This window comes from Poeciliopsis prolifica, unplaced genomic scaffold, assembly GCF_027474105.1.
Source record: "Poeciliopsis prolifica strain line A6 unplaced genomic scaffold, Auburn_PproV2 SCAFFOLD036, whole genome shotgun sequence".
In the NCBI taxonomy this organism is placed as follows: Eukaryota; Metazoa; Chordata; class Actinopteri; order Cyprinodontiformes; family Poeciliidae; genus Poeciliopsis; species Poeciliopsis prolifica.
Genome location: NW_026562411.1, coordinates 5234284 through 5250751, shown reverse-complemented (window position 1 = coordinate 5250751; position 16468 = coordinate 5234284). Strand labels below are relative to the sequence as shown.

Here is a 16468-nt window from a genome sequence, read left to right as displayed (position 1 = left end):
AGACCAGAGAAACACCTACTGTTTTGCTGAAAGGATCTCTGAAGCAAGACAATAATGTAATTTAAAATCCCTCACCTAATTTCAGAACACTTCCTTTAAATTAGCGTAATAACACTTCGCTAACGCTGTAATAACCTCACATACTCAGACTCGGCGGATTACACAGATTATAGAAAATCCGTCACACTCACACAGACAAAAATATGTCCTGTTTTAAAGAAGAACTTTGCCTGTATCTGAAGCCTGAGAGGGTTTTGTCTAAGCTTTGTATCGGTACCTTCCGTCTCTCCGAGCTAACGTTCCGTGCTACACCATAATCAGCCGCTGTATCCCGGTAAGCCCGCCGTCAGGAACACCGCAGCTCGGAAGCAGCAAACACCTCCAAATGGGAAACGGGCCAAAAACCGGGAGCTGGGGTTCTGAAAGTGTCGGAAACCGGTTTGGAAATCAGCTGTCAGAACTTCGCTCCGGTGTCATGGGCAACGGAAGAGCAGCCAATGTCTGTTCTTGTTGTTTTTGTCCGTGTGGACACAGAGACAAGGATAAATAGTTCCGCTTCCCTCGAGCTTTCAGATTGTCTACAATAAAATTATATATTTCATATTTAATGAATGAGAATGTTTTGAAAAGTTAATTTATTTAAGCAACTAATTTAACTATATTAAACGAGCTATATAGATTATCTTACATATTTCAAATTTTTATTTCTGATAAATATGATTTTCTGCTTACAGATAAAGAAAAAAAAGACATTTAAGATAGAAATATACTGTCAGATCAATAAAAAATTGTATAACAATATATAATTGTGTATTAATGAAAATTGCATACATACATTTGAAAATGGTAAAGTATGCTGAATATGTAAAGCCTTTGTGACAGAGGTGTTATCTATGTGGAGTTAACATATTGTACAGCATGATTTGTATTCAGCTAAAATATGACACTAAGCGATAGAGAAACACATTACTACAGGAAAACCACCTATCCTGTTCCCTGCCTGCGCTCCTCTGTATTTATTCATTAAACATTGGCCCTTCATCTTGGGCCAATAAAATACTCTTGCCTGTATTTGCCCCATAATAAACTTCACATAATATAATGCATAGATTTTAGATTTGAACTGTTTATTGTGGCAAAAACATGAGTAAAATATGGTCATCACACATATTTCTGTTACTTTTGAAATAAATGGGTCCTCTGCCACCCAGAGTAATAAAAGTGGAAACGGGTGGAGAATGCATATTACCAATAAAATTCCAGTCTGCCTCTCACCTGGGAATGAATGAAATCGAAGCCCAAATCAATAATGAAGACAATGATGAGGTTAGAGCATTTCAGTTGTGATAGTTAAAGGGTGGACATGGTTTGTTGCTTTGTGCTGACTTGTGGTAATGGCTATTTAACAAGGATTTGTTGCCAAAATGTTCCAGGGACATATTCCTGTTGTCACCACTACTACCCCAGCTGAAACAGTCCTCAGTCAAATTTTACTTTGGTACAATGAAGACAATGTTCTCATGTTGCTCTTCTTGATTTAGTCAGTAAAGTAAGAATAAAGAAGATCAAGATTCTCCTATGATGTGCTTCCTGAAAAGCCCTTCACAATTATTGGACACCCTGCTGTTAACATCATCAAAAAATCTGTTTAAATTAAAGGTTGGAGTTTTTTTCAGTGTGACATTATGCTACAGCCATAAAAGATTAGTAAAATGTATGGTCCTTTACACATTTTTATTAAGGCTGCAAGTAATTGCAGAGAGCTCTGTTAACATTAAGAGCAATCATGGACAATTCTTTCAACTTCAGACAACACAGTGCAGCAATTTGCAAGAATGGGCTATATTTTAGTATTAATTATTATTGTTTTTAATATTATTTTTACATAATATTTATTATTCAATATTAAAGACAACATTTTCTACAAAGACTGAGTCTTTTTGGACATGACCTCAACTTGTCAATGTAACTCAGAATATAATTTCAAACAAACTGGTTGGCTAAGAGTTAAAAGAATCTTTTAAAAGGATAATTTTAACAACATCTGCTTTTGCAATTGACAGGCTGTTTATTGGGAACAAGTAATCCTGCTGTGTTTTCCCTAATTTAACGAAGCTGGTATAGCATTAGTACAAATATGACAGGGAGGGAGTGGTCAAATTTATTTAGCGTCATACAGCACAATTTAATCAAACTCTATCTGACTATATTTCAGAATTAGACACACATGTCAAAAATGATCAAATATTAAAACTGTCCTCTCAGTTTGGGTGGCAGAGGACCCATTCATCTCAAAAGTAACATGAATATGTGTGATGACCAAAGTAGATACTTTACTCATGTTTTTGCCACAATAAACAGTTCAAATCTAAAATCTAAATTCTACAGAAAGTGGGCCAAGTAAACAGGGAGGGTTTACAATACAATTTGATATCCTTCTCTACCTTGAACCAGAGGGGGATTAACAGGCCTGACATGCCTCATTAGAAATATGAGCCTAGAGTTTATCTTTTCTGAAACCTCTTTAAAAATGTAAATTAGCTTCGTCCAGCTTTGATGTTTGCAACAGAGGAGCAACAGTGATAATAAAATGTTTCTCCTGGAGTCAGAAAAGCTATTGCCTGAATGTCAAAAATGAATATATTAGGATTTCTTTTCTTCTGCTTAAGGGGTCCATCTTAAAGGCTTTAAATGTGTCCTTGGACTTTCATCCTTGGTTTTCCTACAAACTCAGATTCAGCAGTTCTTTTTTTTTATTTTTTTATTTTTATTTTTTATAAAGAGCCTAAATGTTTTGAGAAGTTGTCACAGTTAACATTTAAAGCTGGACATTTTTTTGATGAATCATGTTTTTCTGATCCAGACATTGGAAAAACATCATGTGTTTTATATTTGTATTTTTAAAGTAATTTCTGTAGCAAATGGTAAACTTTTAAAAAAGGCTGAAGACAATTTTTTAATGAGTTGTGTAGTCCAAGGACTTTTCCATTCATCACTTTAAATTACTTTGCTAGACATTAGTGGAGCAAAGTCTCATTGTAAAATCCCTCAATTTTGTATTTTTTAGCATTTTTGGTGTCGGTCTGACTTCTAATTTGAGTTGTAGTTCTAGTTTTATTTTTTTGGTATTGTTATTCCTGTTTTGCTCTGTGTTCTCTTTACTTCTTGTTATTTCTGATTCTGAGTTTCTTTGTTTGGTATGTTAAGTCCTTCTTCCATTGCATAACATTTTCTCAGTTTGTCATCAGCTCTTTTTCTTCATCAACAACAGAATTAGACACCCTGAATTAGCCTGTTAATGACCACTCAGCTGTTTCTTCTTCATTAATGACCACCCCAGGTAACATACTTCTCAGTTCAACAGTTCCTTTATAGGATCCTTCTGTAGCACAGCTTTCTATTGTTTCTTTATGTCTTGTTCTTCTTTTTAATCAGGTAGAGTTAATGTTCCGTTATGATTTTAATACTTTTGCAATAATAAAAATGTTTAATTTAACTTATAGGCAGATCAAAGGTAAAATTAAATCAGTTCAAAGTGCTGCAGCTAAAGCCATTCAGTCGAGGTGTTATATTTTCACACTATTCTTCTCTAAACCTAACAAAGTGATTTATGGCCATAAATCTAACTATGTTACAAACTAAATCCAACAGATGCTGAAAAAATGAGGAAACTAAAGAATGAAAAATGTCTATTTTAAAACTTCCCCAACAGTCAAAATCTGCTTTTGAGAACTTAATCATCCAAATGTTCATCACTTTTCATCACTAAAAACACTCCCATACAAGAGATTAGAATAGATTATGTTTGATTTTTCTAAAAAAAACAGCAATGACACAGTTCCTGTTGGGTCTTCAAATTGTAAAGGTTGCCAAATGTTTGTGTTGGGTTCTTTTGTCTTCTTCTCAACAATATTTTCAACCTGGAAGTCACAGAGAACACAAGGCATAAGAAGTTGCAGGGTAAGTTTGGAAGAAGAAATGACTTTTTCAAGAAAATAAAAAAATTCAAAACGACTAAAGTCATAGATTTGACTCTACCAGAGAGGCTGAACCTCTTCATAAGTAGCTTCTAGCAACAGACTGTTCTTCAAAGCCATAAATACTCAGTGCAGAATGCATATAGTGATGATACTTTCTACATTTATCTTAGTTAAATGTTTGATTAAGGCCCTCTAGCATCTCTGAAACATTGTCTAGGTAGATTTGTCAAAATGTGCAGAGCAAACCTCCCACAATGTGACTTCACTGGGCAGCTGTTTTTCTTTTATATCATTTAAAACTTTTATTAATTTATACTCGTGAACAATTCACTGCAAAACCGTCAGCTGAACATTATATTTACCCACTCAGTTTCAACTCTGTAGTCCTTTACTAATTTCTGTAATGTAATTTATTCTCTATTAAAGTCTTTGTGGCTGTACCCTTTTTTCAAAAGCCATTTTCCGTCAGTTCAGATCAGACTGAGACTGCAGCCACAGTGGCAGAAGCCCAGTGGCTCTGGTCTTAATCATATAGAAGCAAAGTGTTGCACCTAAGGCTCTGCTCTCCCTGCTAGACCAAGTGACCCAAATATGAGCCAAGTGTCTGCTTAGTTTAAAAAGAAAATTTGTCTGCAAGAACATGACTAATACATTAGTCAGACTGAAACAAATCCTATGATGTGCCATCTTTTGTTTGACATCTGCTGCAGTTGGTCTCCACAAAATGTTTGGAATATTCAATAACCCTGACGTGAAAACAATCATAAAACCTTTCATTTTAGCTAAAACGTTGCACTCTGGAGTTGGAGTCTTATCTTTTTGACTGAAGCTTGTTCATTTTGAAGTCTATCCAACTCACCTTGCTATAAGAAGGTTACAATCAATTCAGTAAAGCAAAATAATTATTTTCTTTCACCATTACAATTCACACAATTTCTGCTCTTACCTAAAACATCAGCAGAGGATTTACACCATTGTTTCATCATGTGTTCTATACTGATTTGAATATGGCTGAAGAAGTCTTGTGTCAAATACAAATGAGGATTAGCTCTTATTTGTTTATTCAAACAAAGATTTTCCTGTCTAATGTTCTCATATTGACTTTTGGTTTGTACCCGACTCCTTTGTCACTTTCAACATCGCCTTTTTAAATCATAAAACACTGCCTCTGCCATGATGCATCAACTTCAAACCTACGCCCGTGACCAGCAGTCCATAAAGACGGAAGGACCACCGAGACGTGTCAGAGTACTGTCGTGACAGGGTATTATTTTGTGGAGGGGCATATTTCAAAAAAACAGATCAATAGGAATAAATCACCTGAAGCCTGGCGTGAGCCATGTTTTGTCAGCAGATCCAATCTCATAGGATGGACAGCTATTGATCCGAGCTGTAATCTCGCAGATAAAAGCTTGATCTTTGGAAGTGATCTGAATGGCTCATACATTTTGCACTGACACGAAAGAAAAGCCCCAATACTTCGAAGTCTCTAATGGTTCTTTTGGGATACTATCAGCAGAAAACAATAAATATACTGACATTCAGCATTTTGCCTTATTTGCTGCCATTAATATTGTGTTTCATTTGGTGCTTTTTCTTTCCCTTACATAAAAAGTACTCTTGTCCCAGTTCTATCATTTAGTATAGCCTCCTTTCAAAAAATACAGTCTGATAGAGCTACTTATGATATTAACTTTAATGTTTTGGCTAACGGGATAAAACTTTGGGACATCCCTGGTTTGTCCAGTTGACTGTGCAATGTGCAGACTCATGCTGCTGGCCAAACAAATTTTAATTCATTGAGTTTTAATCATATTTCAGTCTCACATTTAAAATGATAAATTCTACAAACAGAAATAAATACAGATAAGACTGTGAGTTACATTCAAAATTACAATCTCAGTTACATAAAAAAAACTACACAAATATCAGATTTTTACTTTCAGAATGAAAGGTGAAGACAGCGACATACCCAAAATATGATTGACGTACACAGTCAATCAAAAGAACATTTGATCAAATGTCGCCCTCTACTGGCATTATGTGAAACAGAAAAAGATCATTTTTAAAACAAAACAATGTTTGCTACTGTTATTTAAAGACATGTGAATGCTATCACTTCATTTACATTTCAGAAAACAAAATTTCAAAGAGTTACTTCAGTGAGATTCTTTCTCTCCAAATAGAATAAAAATGATCAGCACCAGAAAAAGCAGATGCAGCCTTTCCTGACTTTGTTAAAAAGGGCAGAGCTGCCAGAAGTCAGGTTTCTTGAGGTTTACAGGCCAGGAGGTAGAAATACTTGACAGCCACTGTGACTTCTGTCTCTGCAGAAGTCACTTTCATTACAGACATCAGCCTGGAGCAGACAAGAAAGGAGACATGACTGTTTCAGAGGATAGCATACAGACATAAGGGTGTAGAATGCCGCTGCTATCGTATAATAAAATGTATGAGCATTTACCTTATTTAGAGCCAAGCATAAACACATCAGTGGTGGTTTAAAACACTGGGACATAACTTTATGTGCAGAAAATAGCAGATTTGCAGTATATAACATGATGTTCACCTCTCAGATACATCCTGGGAGAGCTTGTTAGCTCTCTGTGGATCTTCTCTCAGCAAAGCTTGATAACTGGAAAAAGACTCCACCAATCCCATGTAGCTGGACAGCGGCATAATTTTTCTGTCCCAAAAACACTCCTGCCTGGAAAAACAGCACAATATATGCACCGTGCATTGTATGCATATCAAACACAGAAATAACGGGGCTCTTTTTCCTGTGTTTTACTACATCTCAGCCAAAGGGGAAAAACTTTTGATATCACTCAAGTCCGATTACTAGCCAAAGAAAAGGAATCCATAACTCACCACTCTTTGTTGGGATACGGAATAGATCCATAGGCCTCCCTGTACAGATCAATAGAGCTTTGACCAAGGTGGGGACTCCTGTAAGGTTCCAGAGCTGCGTAAAACTGACCAACAACAAAAATATAGATATTAAAATCGGAAATATGTTATGTATTTATAATGAGTGACATTTTCTAACTTCGACTTGTTAGTAGCATATTTTTATTCATTACATTACAGCACTGTTTCAGTGCAAAACCTGAAACTGTGAAAAAAGAGACAAAGAGCAACAAAATGTTTTAACCTCAAACGGCCACTGGATGGTAACAAAACACTTTTTCAGCATTTTACATTTAGGTCTGTACACTATTGATATATCATAAAATATTTTTTATTTAGATTCCTTTGAAGAAAGTTTAACTTGTTGAAGAAGGCCTTAACACAAAAGATGAACAACTGAATAAACATTCACTTCTTCTTGAATCATTCCTACTTCTTTTAACCCAACCATTATTATCAGTCACATACCCTGACATTTTTCATATCTGACTCCATCCTTGATGATTGATTCAAAAGTGGAGTGGCAGAGTATTTGATGTCTATTTTTAACTAGCCTTTAAATTAATATTTTAACCAAAATTCAAAATTTTAAATGAATTTTTATCAAACAACATTCAGCACTCAAACAGCAAAAGAGTAAGACTTTTAGTAAATACAGGGAAGGTTGAATAGAGTGCAGAGATGTTATTTTGTTTAAAGCTTTTGAGATATTCCTAGTAATTAGGAATCTGCTATATTCTCCAGAACATGCACATAAATTGCTGGTTTAATTTAGCTAACTGTGCCAATATTAACTACAAAAAACAGGAGACATCATAAAATGTGAACTCCAATAATTTTATATGTTTTAAAATAACATTAAAGTCATGTTTTATAGTGAATGCTCTCACACAGCGGTTTAGTAAATTGTTCAACAAGCTATACGACCCCAGTTTAGCTCAATACATGTCACCTCTCAAGAATCAAGATTATAGCGCCAATTCACAACAAATGTCGCCTCAAGACACTTTACCAAAAAAAGCAAAGAAATAAAATTAAATAAATATGAAAAGTAGTTATCAATCATGCAGGCAGGTTGAAAAAATATGTTTGATGCTATTAGTTCCTAAAGATCATAAAGACAAAACTATATCAGAAGTCAGAGGTTTGAGTTGAGGAAAGCCACTGAAATGAAAATGAGGCTTAACTATGAAAAATCACAGTAGTGCTTTAACTGGCACCCACAGAAATCCTTTCCCATCGGATCTATGTAAAAATCAAAACAATAAAGCAAAGAAAAAGACATTTCTACTACTGCAGTTATTTAATTTTGTGTCTTTTTGCAAATGTAATAATCGTGTTTGTGTTGTGCTTTTGGTTACGTTTTCAGTCTTTACCTCTTTGCAGACTTGGTTTAGTGCATGTTTGCAGCAGTGGGGGTAGCTGAGCTCCATGTTAATTGTGTAATTGAGCAGAGCCAAGCAACCTTGGGGCTTCAGGACCCGGTGGGCCTCCTGCAGGAACCGAGGCCTGTCAAACCAGTGGAAAGCAGACATGGCCGTCACCAGGTCCGCTGAGCTGTCAGCGAAGGGCAGCTCTTCAGCCACACATTGTCTAAAGATAAATCAGGGGGAAAAATATGAAACTTTCATGACTTTTCCTTTAAAGCATTCAAGAGGTGGATGCAGCCACCCAGACAAATATCAGACACAAACAGCCTCATAAAAGTCAGCATGCACTAAGGACCATATGAACTGTTTCATATGGTCCTGAATCTGCAAATTCCACCTTAGTACGGCTAACAAAATTTTTTTGGGGGTTTGTTTTCTTTTTTAACGGTGATCTATTATGTTTCCTTTTAAACAGCTAAGGATAGATTAATGAGATCTATGTTCATTACATTTTTGCACAAAATCATTTTCAAGGAATGCAATTTCACCTTCTCAGTTCTGTGTACTTTAAGCTCCTTTCAGAATGAGCTGTTTTAGTGCTCTGTCACATTTATGCAAATAAGTTGTTGCTGATCATGCCCCTGCCAACAATGTCTATACTTGCATTTTATACAGACCGAAATGTACAACCATACATCTTTGAAAAGCATTAGTAGAATTTCCTACACAACCAACGAGACTGCAGCAACAACAACAAAACACTTGTCTTTTCCAGCAGCCATTGTGCAATGAATGCAATGGTAAACTGACCAAACATGGTTATCTGTGGGCGGGGTTTTGTTTGGGTTGCTAGATGAGGGGCAATGCCTGTCATTTTTTTACGTCATAAAAGACAGCTTGTTTTCCAGCCACCAAAAAACATGAATTTATTGCTAGAAAATGACTGGAGGTCTTTTTTAAGCACTTGACCTGTTTCTAGAAGCGGTAGGGATCCAAATGCAAGTACACAAACACACAAAAAGTGAATTTAGCATACGTGGTTCCCTTTAAGTATTTAAGATTTTAATTTGTAGAGGACTATGAAAGGCAAATATCCCTTTCTTTCTATTTCACTAGTATCCACTACTGTACTTTCTATCAATGAATCACATAAAAACAAACAAAAAAAACACATTAAAGCTCTCAGCAATAGTTGACTGGGGAAAGATTTTAGTCACTGTGCTTTCATCACAATACAAGAAAAATAAAAAGCCATAGTGGATGAGCCAGTGCATTCAACTTTGGACTTGGACTTACCTATATGTGATGTTTGGCTCTTTGGCTTTCTTCAAAGCCACTTCCAACTGAGCAGGACTCACATCTGTTCCCACAACCGAAGTAAAGTGTTTGGACAGGATCCGCGTGCCCTGCCCAGAACCACAACCCACGTCCACAGCCAGTCCAAAGGGACGACCCCGCTGAGAAAATATGTAAGTTACAATGTTGTGAAATTGCCTTTTCGAAGTAAACGGCCTACAGTGTTAGCACTTATAAATCAAAAACATTAAATAGACTTTGGTTGGCGGCTTGTGCTCACATGCTTCTCTAAGAAGTCCAGAACTTGTTGGATCAGATGATCTGAAGGAGAGATCCTGTACTTCCAGTAGGACGCAGCATGCTCCTTACCTTCAAAAAGTCTGCATGTCATGGCTGTCAAGTGGTTATTTTCCGCTGATTAAACTCAAGTTTGGCAAGAAGACAAAAACAAACTGTAGTTTCTTCACTTGACAAAAAAAGGGAACTTCCACAAGGTTTTAAATTCCTCTCTGCTGACTGGCAAAACAAGCAGGGTGGGTGCTGGGGAACTGGAAGTAGCTGCCTCCAAGCGTACGTGCTGAGCCTTATAACAAGGGGCGTGAGTGTGTGGTTAACTCATGAATAGAAAAGTAGGCCAAACTCAGAGCCTCAGTAGGAAATATTTAGGTAGCATGGAGGATGATTTCTCTTAGAAAAGTCAGAACCCTGTAAGAGGGGTCTTTATAGACTGTAGGTCCAAAGATGGAATATTAATGCCCGCTGTATTTTTTATCACTCAAACATGTATTCATAAGAGAGTAATAAAATAAATATAACAAATACACACACAAATGTTCACAAAACGTATTTTCACTGCCAAAATGAGAACCTAACGTACAAAGAGCCATGCAGGCAAAAGAAAAACTGAGAAAATTCATTATAACGTGAAAACTTTATTGCTTTAGCAATACTTTTCATTTTTGTACAAAATCATGATATTACAAATTACTTTTCAAGTATGAACAATTATATCACTTTGATACAACAAACATATTTATGGATAAACCTCTAGAACGCTACAAAAGTGCTGAGATTATAACTTATTCTAAATCAATATAGTGTTTGACTGCTTTTAATCATTATTCCAATGAATAAAAAAATATTTGATCCACCTTAAGTGTGTATTGGTCACAAGAGCAAGGATTAATGGGTGGGAAAAAAGTTTACAGTTTAGGGGAAGGCTGCACAAAAGCACAGATGAAAGTTACTAGATAAAGTAAAAAATAAGAAAAATTTTTGTTTTTAGTTGTTTTGAATACTTTTTTTTAAAGGGGTGGTATTGTGAATTTTTTTAGGCACATAGTGCCATTTAGTAGCACAATCAAGTAACTATGTTACATTCAGTTATTATAGAAAATGCTGTATATATCAAATATAATGTAAAAGAAATTTGACTATGCAACTGATGCCTTGAAATTGGCCTCTGCTTCTTTAAGAAGCTCCCGCTCTTTCCTAAATGGTTGCCATGGGAGATTCCAGGTTTCCTCAAGCATGCATGAAAGTAACAAAGCAACACTGTAGTTTTGTTTTTATGAGGGAATAATAATATGCATCATATAAAGCTAAAAAAGTTACATTTTGCTTTCCCTGTGGTAAACATTCAAGTTTGTTGCAGAAATTTAGGGTGTAAGGAGAGATTTTTCACACTTTTTAGAATGCAATCGCACAAGAATCTCAGATCCTGTTAGCGAAAAACAGAATCTGAGATTCCTTTGAAAGTGTCAAAAGAAACGACAAGGTGTGGAGATCACAGTAAAATCCAGAAAGCACCACTCAGAAATGTTTGGAAAATGCTACGCTAACAAAACATGTTTCATATAAAAGATCTCTGCAGTGAAAAGTGAGTTTGGAGAATGACTAGAATGCTGACACTCCAGATCTACAGACATACAGAGGAGTAAAGTACTCTGATTAAAACATACAAACAGATCCAGTGAAGAAAAATAACAGCATGGGATGCTTTGATTGGAGGACAAATTAAAAAATATCTTGATAAGTCACTACTTTAAGGTTCTCCAGAAGTTGTAGAGACAGACCAAAAAGCAAACTTTAAACTGTTTGTCAAAATATCATTACAAATGCAAAATGCACAGCTTAAAGGGGATAGTAGAACAAATGAACATCCTATCCAAACATTCTGATTTGTGCACTCCTCCTAAAAACTATTTTAAATATCAAGAGATTCTTTGCCCAGTTGTGCAAAGTGTTTCTCTCTTTGTGTTTTTATCTGACTCACCTAAATGGAATCAACTTGAGTTGTACTCATAACTTTGAAAGAATTTAATATTTATGTCCATTACAACATGTCTGTGTCACTCATAACTAATGATTAGCTAACACCCTTTATTGTCAAGCAATTCTGTTTTCTCTTTTTAAATCATAACAGAAACTACTCAAATGTAGCGTAAACCTTCGATCAAGGCAATTGTTAAAAATACTCTGAAATTCTGCCTGGGTACGAAGCCAAATAAGCACAACAGTCCAGTCTCCGGTTTTTGTTAGTGCTTTGTGAATTACAAATTGAAACATCATTAATATGTCAAATATGTCACATCATCCGTCTTCCAGTGGTTAGTAGCACATAATGTTGTAGTGTTGGTTATTGTGGCTTTGAAGCCAGGATGCAGAAATATTCCCACTCCCGTTCTATTTCAGTGTCAACAGAAGTGGCGCCCATTTCATCCAGGAACCTGCAATGAAAATGCTCAAAGATTAGATGCACATATATATTATTTGCCAAAACTGTGTAACTAAACACATAAATGCAAAATATAGAATGTGCTTGTCTGCTGAAGAACAGAGAATTACCGCTTCTGAATCTTGGCCAGCATGTCTTCAGCCCCTTGTGGGTCTTTTCTCTTGTAAGAATTGTACATGGACCAACTGCTAATAAAACCCACCAATGTTCTGACAGAGATCATGGATTTGCACTGGAAACTCTCAATCCTGTTGGAATTTAAATAAGCAGTCATTTTAACTACAATTCTGAAAGCATACAGCTTAGCTTTAATTTGTATAATGACCTTATTTATAACATCAGATCAACCACAAAAGATTACCTTTCCTTGTCTGGAAAGGGTATGGCGGAATACAAGTCTTCCAGTTTACTCTCTGATGCAGCGACTGGGTTGCTTGTGTACGGCTGCAGCAACACCTTCACCTGCATAATATCAACAGTGAAGGGTCTAGAAGCTCTGTCTTATTATTTCTCAATATCAATTCTGCAGTTGACACAGTTAATTATAACATGCTGGTGGACATATTCATGACATATTCCTCCAAAGTTGTTTTGTGATCTAATTGGACATCGTCTCAATGGAGTAATGAAGCTACAGATAGTTGTTAAACTACAACTCTACTTCCTGCTCTGGATCCTGACTTTTACTTATTTGGAGGATGACAAGTTAACAGAAGTTTTTATGACCAAAAGACACCCAATCTGTGAGGTCAAAAATGTGTGGACTTTGATTGTTAGCAGAGTCTAATCTGACTAATCTAAAGTTTTTCTGTTTAAAACTGATGCCAGGTTTAAACAGAAAGGCTCCATCATCATAAGAATAACTAAGGTTGGACATCTAAGTCTTTAGATGAGAGACATTCACAGCAAGGAAAACAACATTGTAATTGTTTTGGGTTTTTTTCATCCTGGAAATGTCCTAAAAATTTGTCAAATTCAGTAGATGCTTTTGGTCAGAACAAAATCTGCAAATAAGAGGAAGTTGTTAAAGTAAGCATTTTATCTGCCACGATTAGAAAATACTCTGTTTTATAAAACGCATGTAAACATTTGTTGCAGATTCAAGCCAGAGGTTAATAATGAATTTGCTCACTGTACTTTGTCTCCAAAGTCAAGGCAGATCCTTCTGATGAGATTATAATTTAACTTCAACCATAAAAATCATGTCTTTAAAGCAACACCTACCTCCTGGTAGATATGGTTCAGCTTCTCTCCGCAGTTCTTATAGTTTAATCTGATGTTACTGTCTGTGAAGCCCAGCAGAGCCATGCAGCCCCTCGGCTTCAGGACCCGATCAGCCTCAAGCAGAAACCTGGTCGGGTCGAACCAATGTGCAGCCGAAGCTGCTGTCAACAAGTCTACAGTTCCATCCTCAAAAGGAAGCTCTTCTGCTGTCCCTTTACTGAAAATGTACCACAGAGAGACAGGTACTAGTCAGTCTGGCTTTAAGGAGAGAAAAAAGTAAAAAATATGTCACATCATCCACTTAGCTCACTCAATTCCTCCAACCTAAACATTCTGCTTCCTACCTGTTACTCAAGAAATTAAGAATAAACATGTCACAATAAACTATTAATAAATAAAATTAAAAGAAGTTTGATAAGTCCCATTCTTAAGGGCAAATTTGTTTACAATCAATTGTGTATTTATTGTTTTGGGTTGTTGTGTTTTATTTTGGATATTTAAAATGTCTTCCAAAATTATAGTTTATTGGTCTTTGAGGGGGCAAGCATTTATTATTATGCCTTTTTTAATATACTTGAAAGGCGTCTCCAAAAAAACATTATTGATCACAATAATTTCTGAGACAATTAGTAACTTAAAAGTTGTTACTGTGACAGGTCAACATGTAATGAAGTTTGAGTCACATCATGGAATGGATGCTGTAATATCACTTTGTTAATCGTGTTTTTGTGACACATTGCATAGTGGTTGTCACCTCATACAGGAAGAACTTCAGTTTATAAACCATGTTTTCTTCAAAATGTCAGCAAAAGATAAATCAGCAACAAAGCAGTAATATGGAATGGCAGAAGCTTTGTTATTCAGCTAAGCTTTTAACTTGCGTTGTTTTGCATACAAAAAGAATTTTATAATTTGCCGGTGACCATTTACACCGACAGTGGACCTATGCGTACCGATATGTGATGTTAGCGTATCCCGGCACGGTCCGGGCCTCCTCCAGTTGGAAGTCGCTGATATCGATGCCAACCACTTCTTTAAAGTGCGGCGCAATTAGTCGAGTATGCTGACCAGTTCCACATCCCAGATCTACAGCAAGCACATGCGGCTGTCCCTTCTGAGGATGAAAGCAGGCGGTAAGTTCTTTATTAAAGAGAGAAAAGATTATTTCACACAGGGCATACCTTTTGGTCCAAGTACTGAATGATAATGTCCTTGAGCCCAGATGGAGGTGTAAACCGATACTGTTGGTAGATGGAAGCGTGTTCCTTCCCTTCAAAAAGTCGGTAAGCCATTATTGAGCAAGTTTAACTTGCTTTTCTTATCTCTTGCCTGTTGCAACTCGCTTGCTCTCTCTCTCCTGCAAAGCAGTTTCTGTCCTTGGGAGCAAAGTTCGTCTTTGGTCTCTTTCAATCCCTTGTTTCTCTTCACTTCCCCTCTCTGCTAATCTTGTTACTGTTTAATATATTTATTTTTAAATCTCCTGTGAGGTCTTTGGTCTTGCAGGAATGAAACCTCCCAGACATCCTACAATTCAAATAAAACAGATGAAAGCAGTGAGAATTTAAAGACGATGAGATGAAAATGTGAACTTTATAAACCAAGAAAATAAAAGTGGATCAGTAAGATCAGGCTTCTTACTGAAAGCTGCCAATGTAGAAGGTCCTGTTAGCTCAGCTGTTGACTGTACACTGGCCCTTTCCTTTCATATTCACAGTACATCAATGAAACCAACTACGTTATGTGACAAATTACACAAACTAATGAAACGATCCAAGTAAAATAGAATCAAGTTCATTTTCTTGTCTGTAAGAATAAATGTGCCAAGTTTTTCTGAAACGGATTGTATTAGTAACACAATCCATTTGATTCTGTAGTAGCAATACACTTTACACATAAGACTGCCAGTATTATACATGGTTAAATTATTGAATAACAACAAAGACAGTTGAACATTGATCTGTCTGTCCCCATCAATGTGTCGTTTCAGTAACTCACGAATGTGCCAAGAGAGAAAAGGTTATGTGACAGAAGGGGGATTTGAGAAAAAGAAAGTATGAGAAAAAAGAAATAACAGGTAAAACACAGAGCTGCCTGGAAGAACCTCTTTTTGTTTAACAGTAAACATTCAACTTAACGGTGAATTACTGGCCCCTTCTGTTCCAGAGAACAAATTACAGTCAAAATGTGTCTGAAACCATCCAGTCTGTGTTTAGACCCGCTGGTCCGTGTTGCCTAAATCTCTGAATGAATGGCAGCCCGACTCAGAGCAAAGACAAACAACCTGAAACATGTTCTCTCAAATAATCCAGAACACACAAGGATTTATTTATTTATCACCGTGAGCTGCAGACCAGCGCTTCCGTACAAATGTCAGAGTATCACCTTTAAACGACTTCCCATCGTGTTTACGGCATAAATGGATTTACAAAAGCAGTAGGGAAAAAAAGCTCCAGCAACAACTTACCCTCAATGTTTGGCTGCGATCGACGAGAGGAAAAGGAAATAACGTGGACACGAGTGTATACAAAACAGGACCTTCAAAATAAAGCAGCTCAAAAAGATCAAATTCACGAAATGACATAACAAATGCATGCATTCTGCATTTTAACTAAATGCATTTTAAACTCTGTGATAGGTATTAGCACTTTTCCTGTAAAAATAAAAAAATAAATCTCACCTATGCTGACTGGACTCAACCAACTTTTCGAAACTCGGATGTTCAACTTCATCCGGAGTCAACTTCCTACAGATTTTTAATGAAGTGGATATCCATAATACCATGAAGCTGATCACTTAATTCTAGTTTGGGATCGCTACACTAGTTTCCTTTTCATCATAAGGCAATATGACTTCTGTAAAATTCATTTGGATTTCCAGTCAAACCATGAACATCAGTTTAAAATTAAATCAAGATGAAGATTTGAGCATCATGAAGTGAGTGAATAAAAGTT

At 36.2% G+C, this 16468-nt stretch overlaps 3 protein-coding genes across 7 annotated transcripts in view; all 3 read right to left on the bottom strand.

Moving 5' to 3' along the window:
• Positions 1–510, bottom strand: part of ube2f (ubiquitin-conjugating enzyme E2F (putative)) — a 34538-nt gene extending 34028 nt beyond the window's left edge. For all 5 annotated transcript variants that reach the window (XR_008607509.1, XR_008607511.1, XR_008607510.1 and 2 more), the window contains exon 1: positions 278–510. The gene's annotated coding sequence lies outside the window, so the exon portion shown is untranslated. The remainder of the gene's footprint in view (positions 1–277) is intronic.
• Positions 511–5898: 5388 nt separating this feature from the next.
• Positions 5899–10119, bottom strand: zgc:162780 (uncharacterized protein LOC555377 homolog). The gene is made up of 6 exons (XM_055052985.1): positions 9837–10119; positions 9557–9717; positions 8267–8483; positions 6852–6955; positions 6550–6687; positions 5899–6339 (listed from the first exon to the last, which is right to left on the bottom strand). The coding sequence occupies exons 1-6, from the start codon at positions 9945–9947 to the stop codon at positions 6243–6245; spliced, it is 828 nt and encodes a 275-aa protein (XP_054908960.1). The 5' UTR covers positions 9948–10119; the 3' UTR covers positions 5899–6242.
• Positions 10120–10468: 349 nt separating this feature from the next.
• zgc:162396 (uncharacterized protein LOC555292 homolog) lies at positions 10469–16007 on the bottom strand. The gene is made up of 7 exons (XM_055052987.1): positions 15982–16007; positions 14699–15041; positions 14471–14631; positions 13518–13734; positions 12655–12755; positions 12404–12541; positions 10469–12285 (listed from the first exon to the last, which is right to left on the bottom strand). The coding sequence occupies exons 2-7, from the start codon at positions 14807–14809 to the stop codon at positions 12195–12197; spliced, it is 819 nt and encodes a 272-aa protein (XP_054908962.1). The 5' UTR covers positions 14810–15041; positions 15982–16007; the 3' UTR covers positions 10469–12194.
• Between the last annotated feature and the right edge of the window lie 461 nt (positions 16008–16468).

Bases quoted from the DNA above. Each gene is read 5' to 3' on its own strand.
- zgc:162780 (XM_055052985.1), bottom strand. From the start codon at position 9,947: ATGACATGCAGACTTTTTGAAGGTAAGGAGCATGCTGCGTCCTACTGG. The intron at 6,688-6,851 runs GTGAGTTATGGA...CTGTTTTTCCAG, and splicing joins CCGTATCCCAACAAAGAGTG to GCAGGAGTGTTTTTGGGACA. The intron at 6,340-6,549 runs GTGAACATCATG...TGTCTGCTCCAG, and splicing joins TCCCAGGATGTATCTGAGAG to GCTGATGTCTGTAATGAAAG.
- zgc:162396 (XM_055052987.1), bottom strand. From the start codon at position 14,809: ATGGCTTACCGACTTTTTGAAGGGAAGGAACACGCTTCCATCTACCAA. The intron at 14,632-14,698 runs GTATGCCCTGTG...TTTCATCCTCAG, and splicing joins TTCAGTACTTGGACCAAAAG to AAGGGACAGCCGCATGTGCT. The intron at 12,286-12,403 runs GTAATTCTCTGT...TTTTCATTGCAG, and splicing joins CTGGCCAAGATTCAGAAGCG to GTTCCTGGATGAAATGGGCG.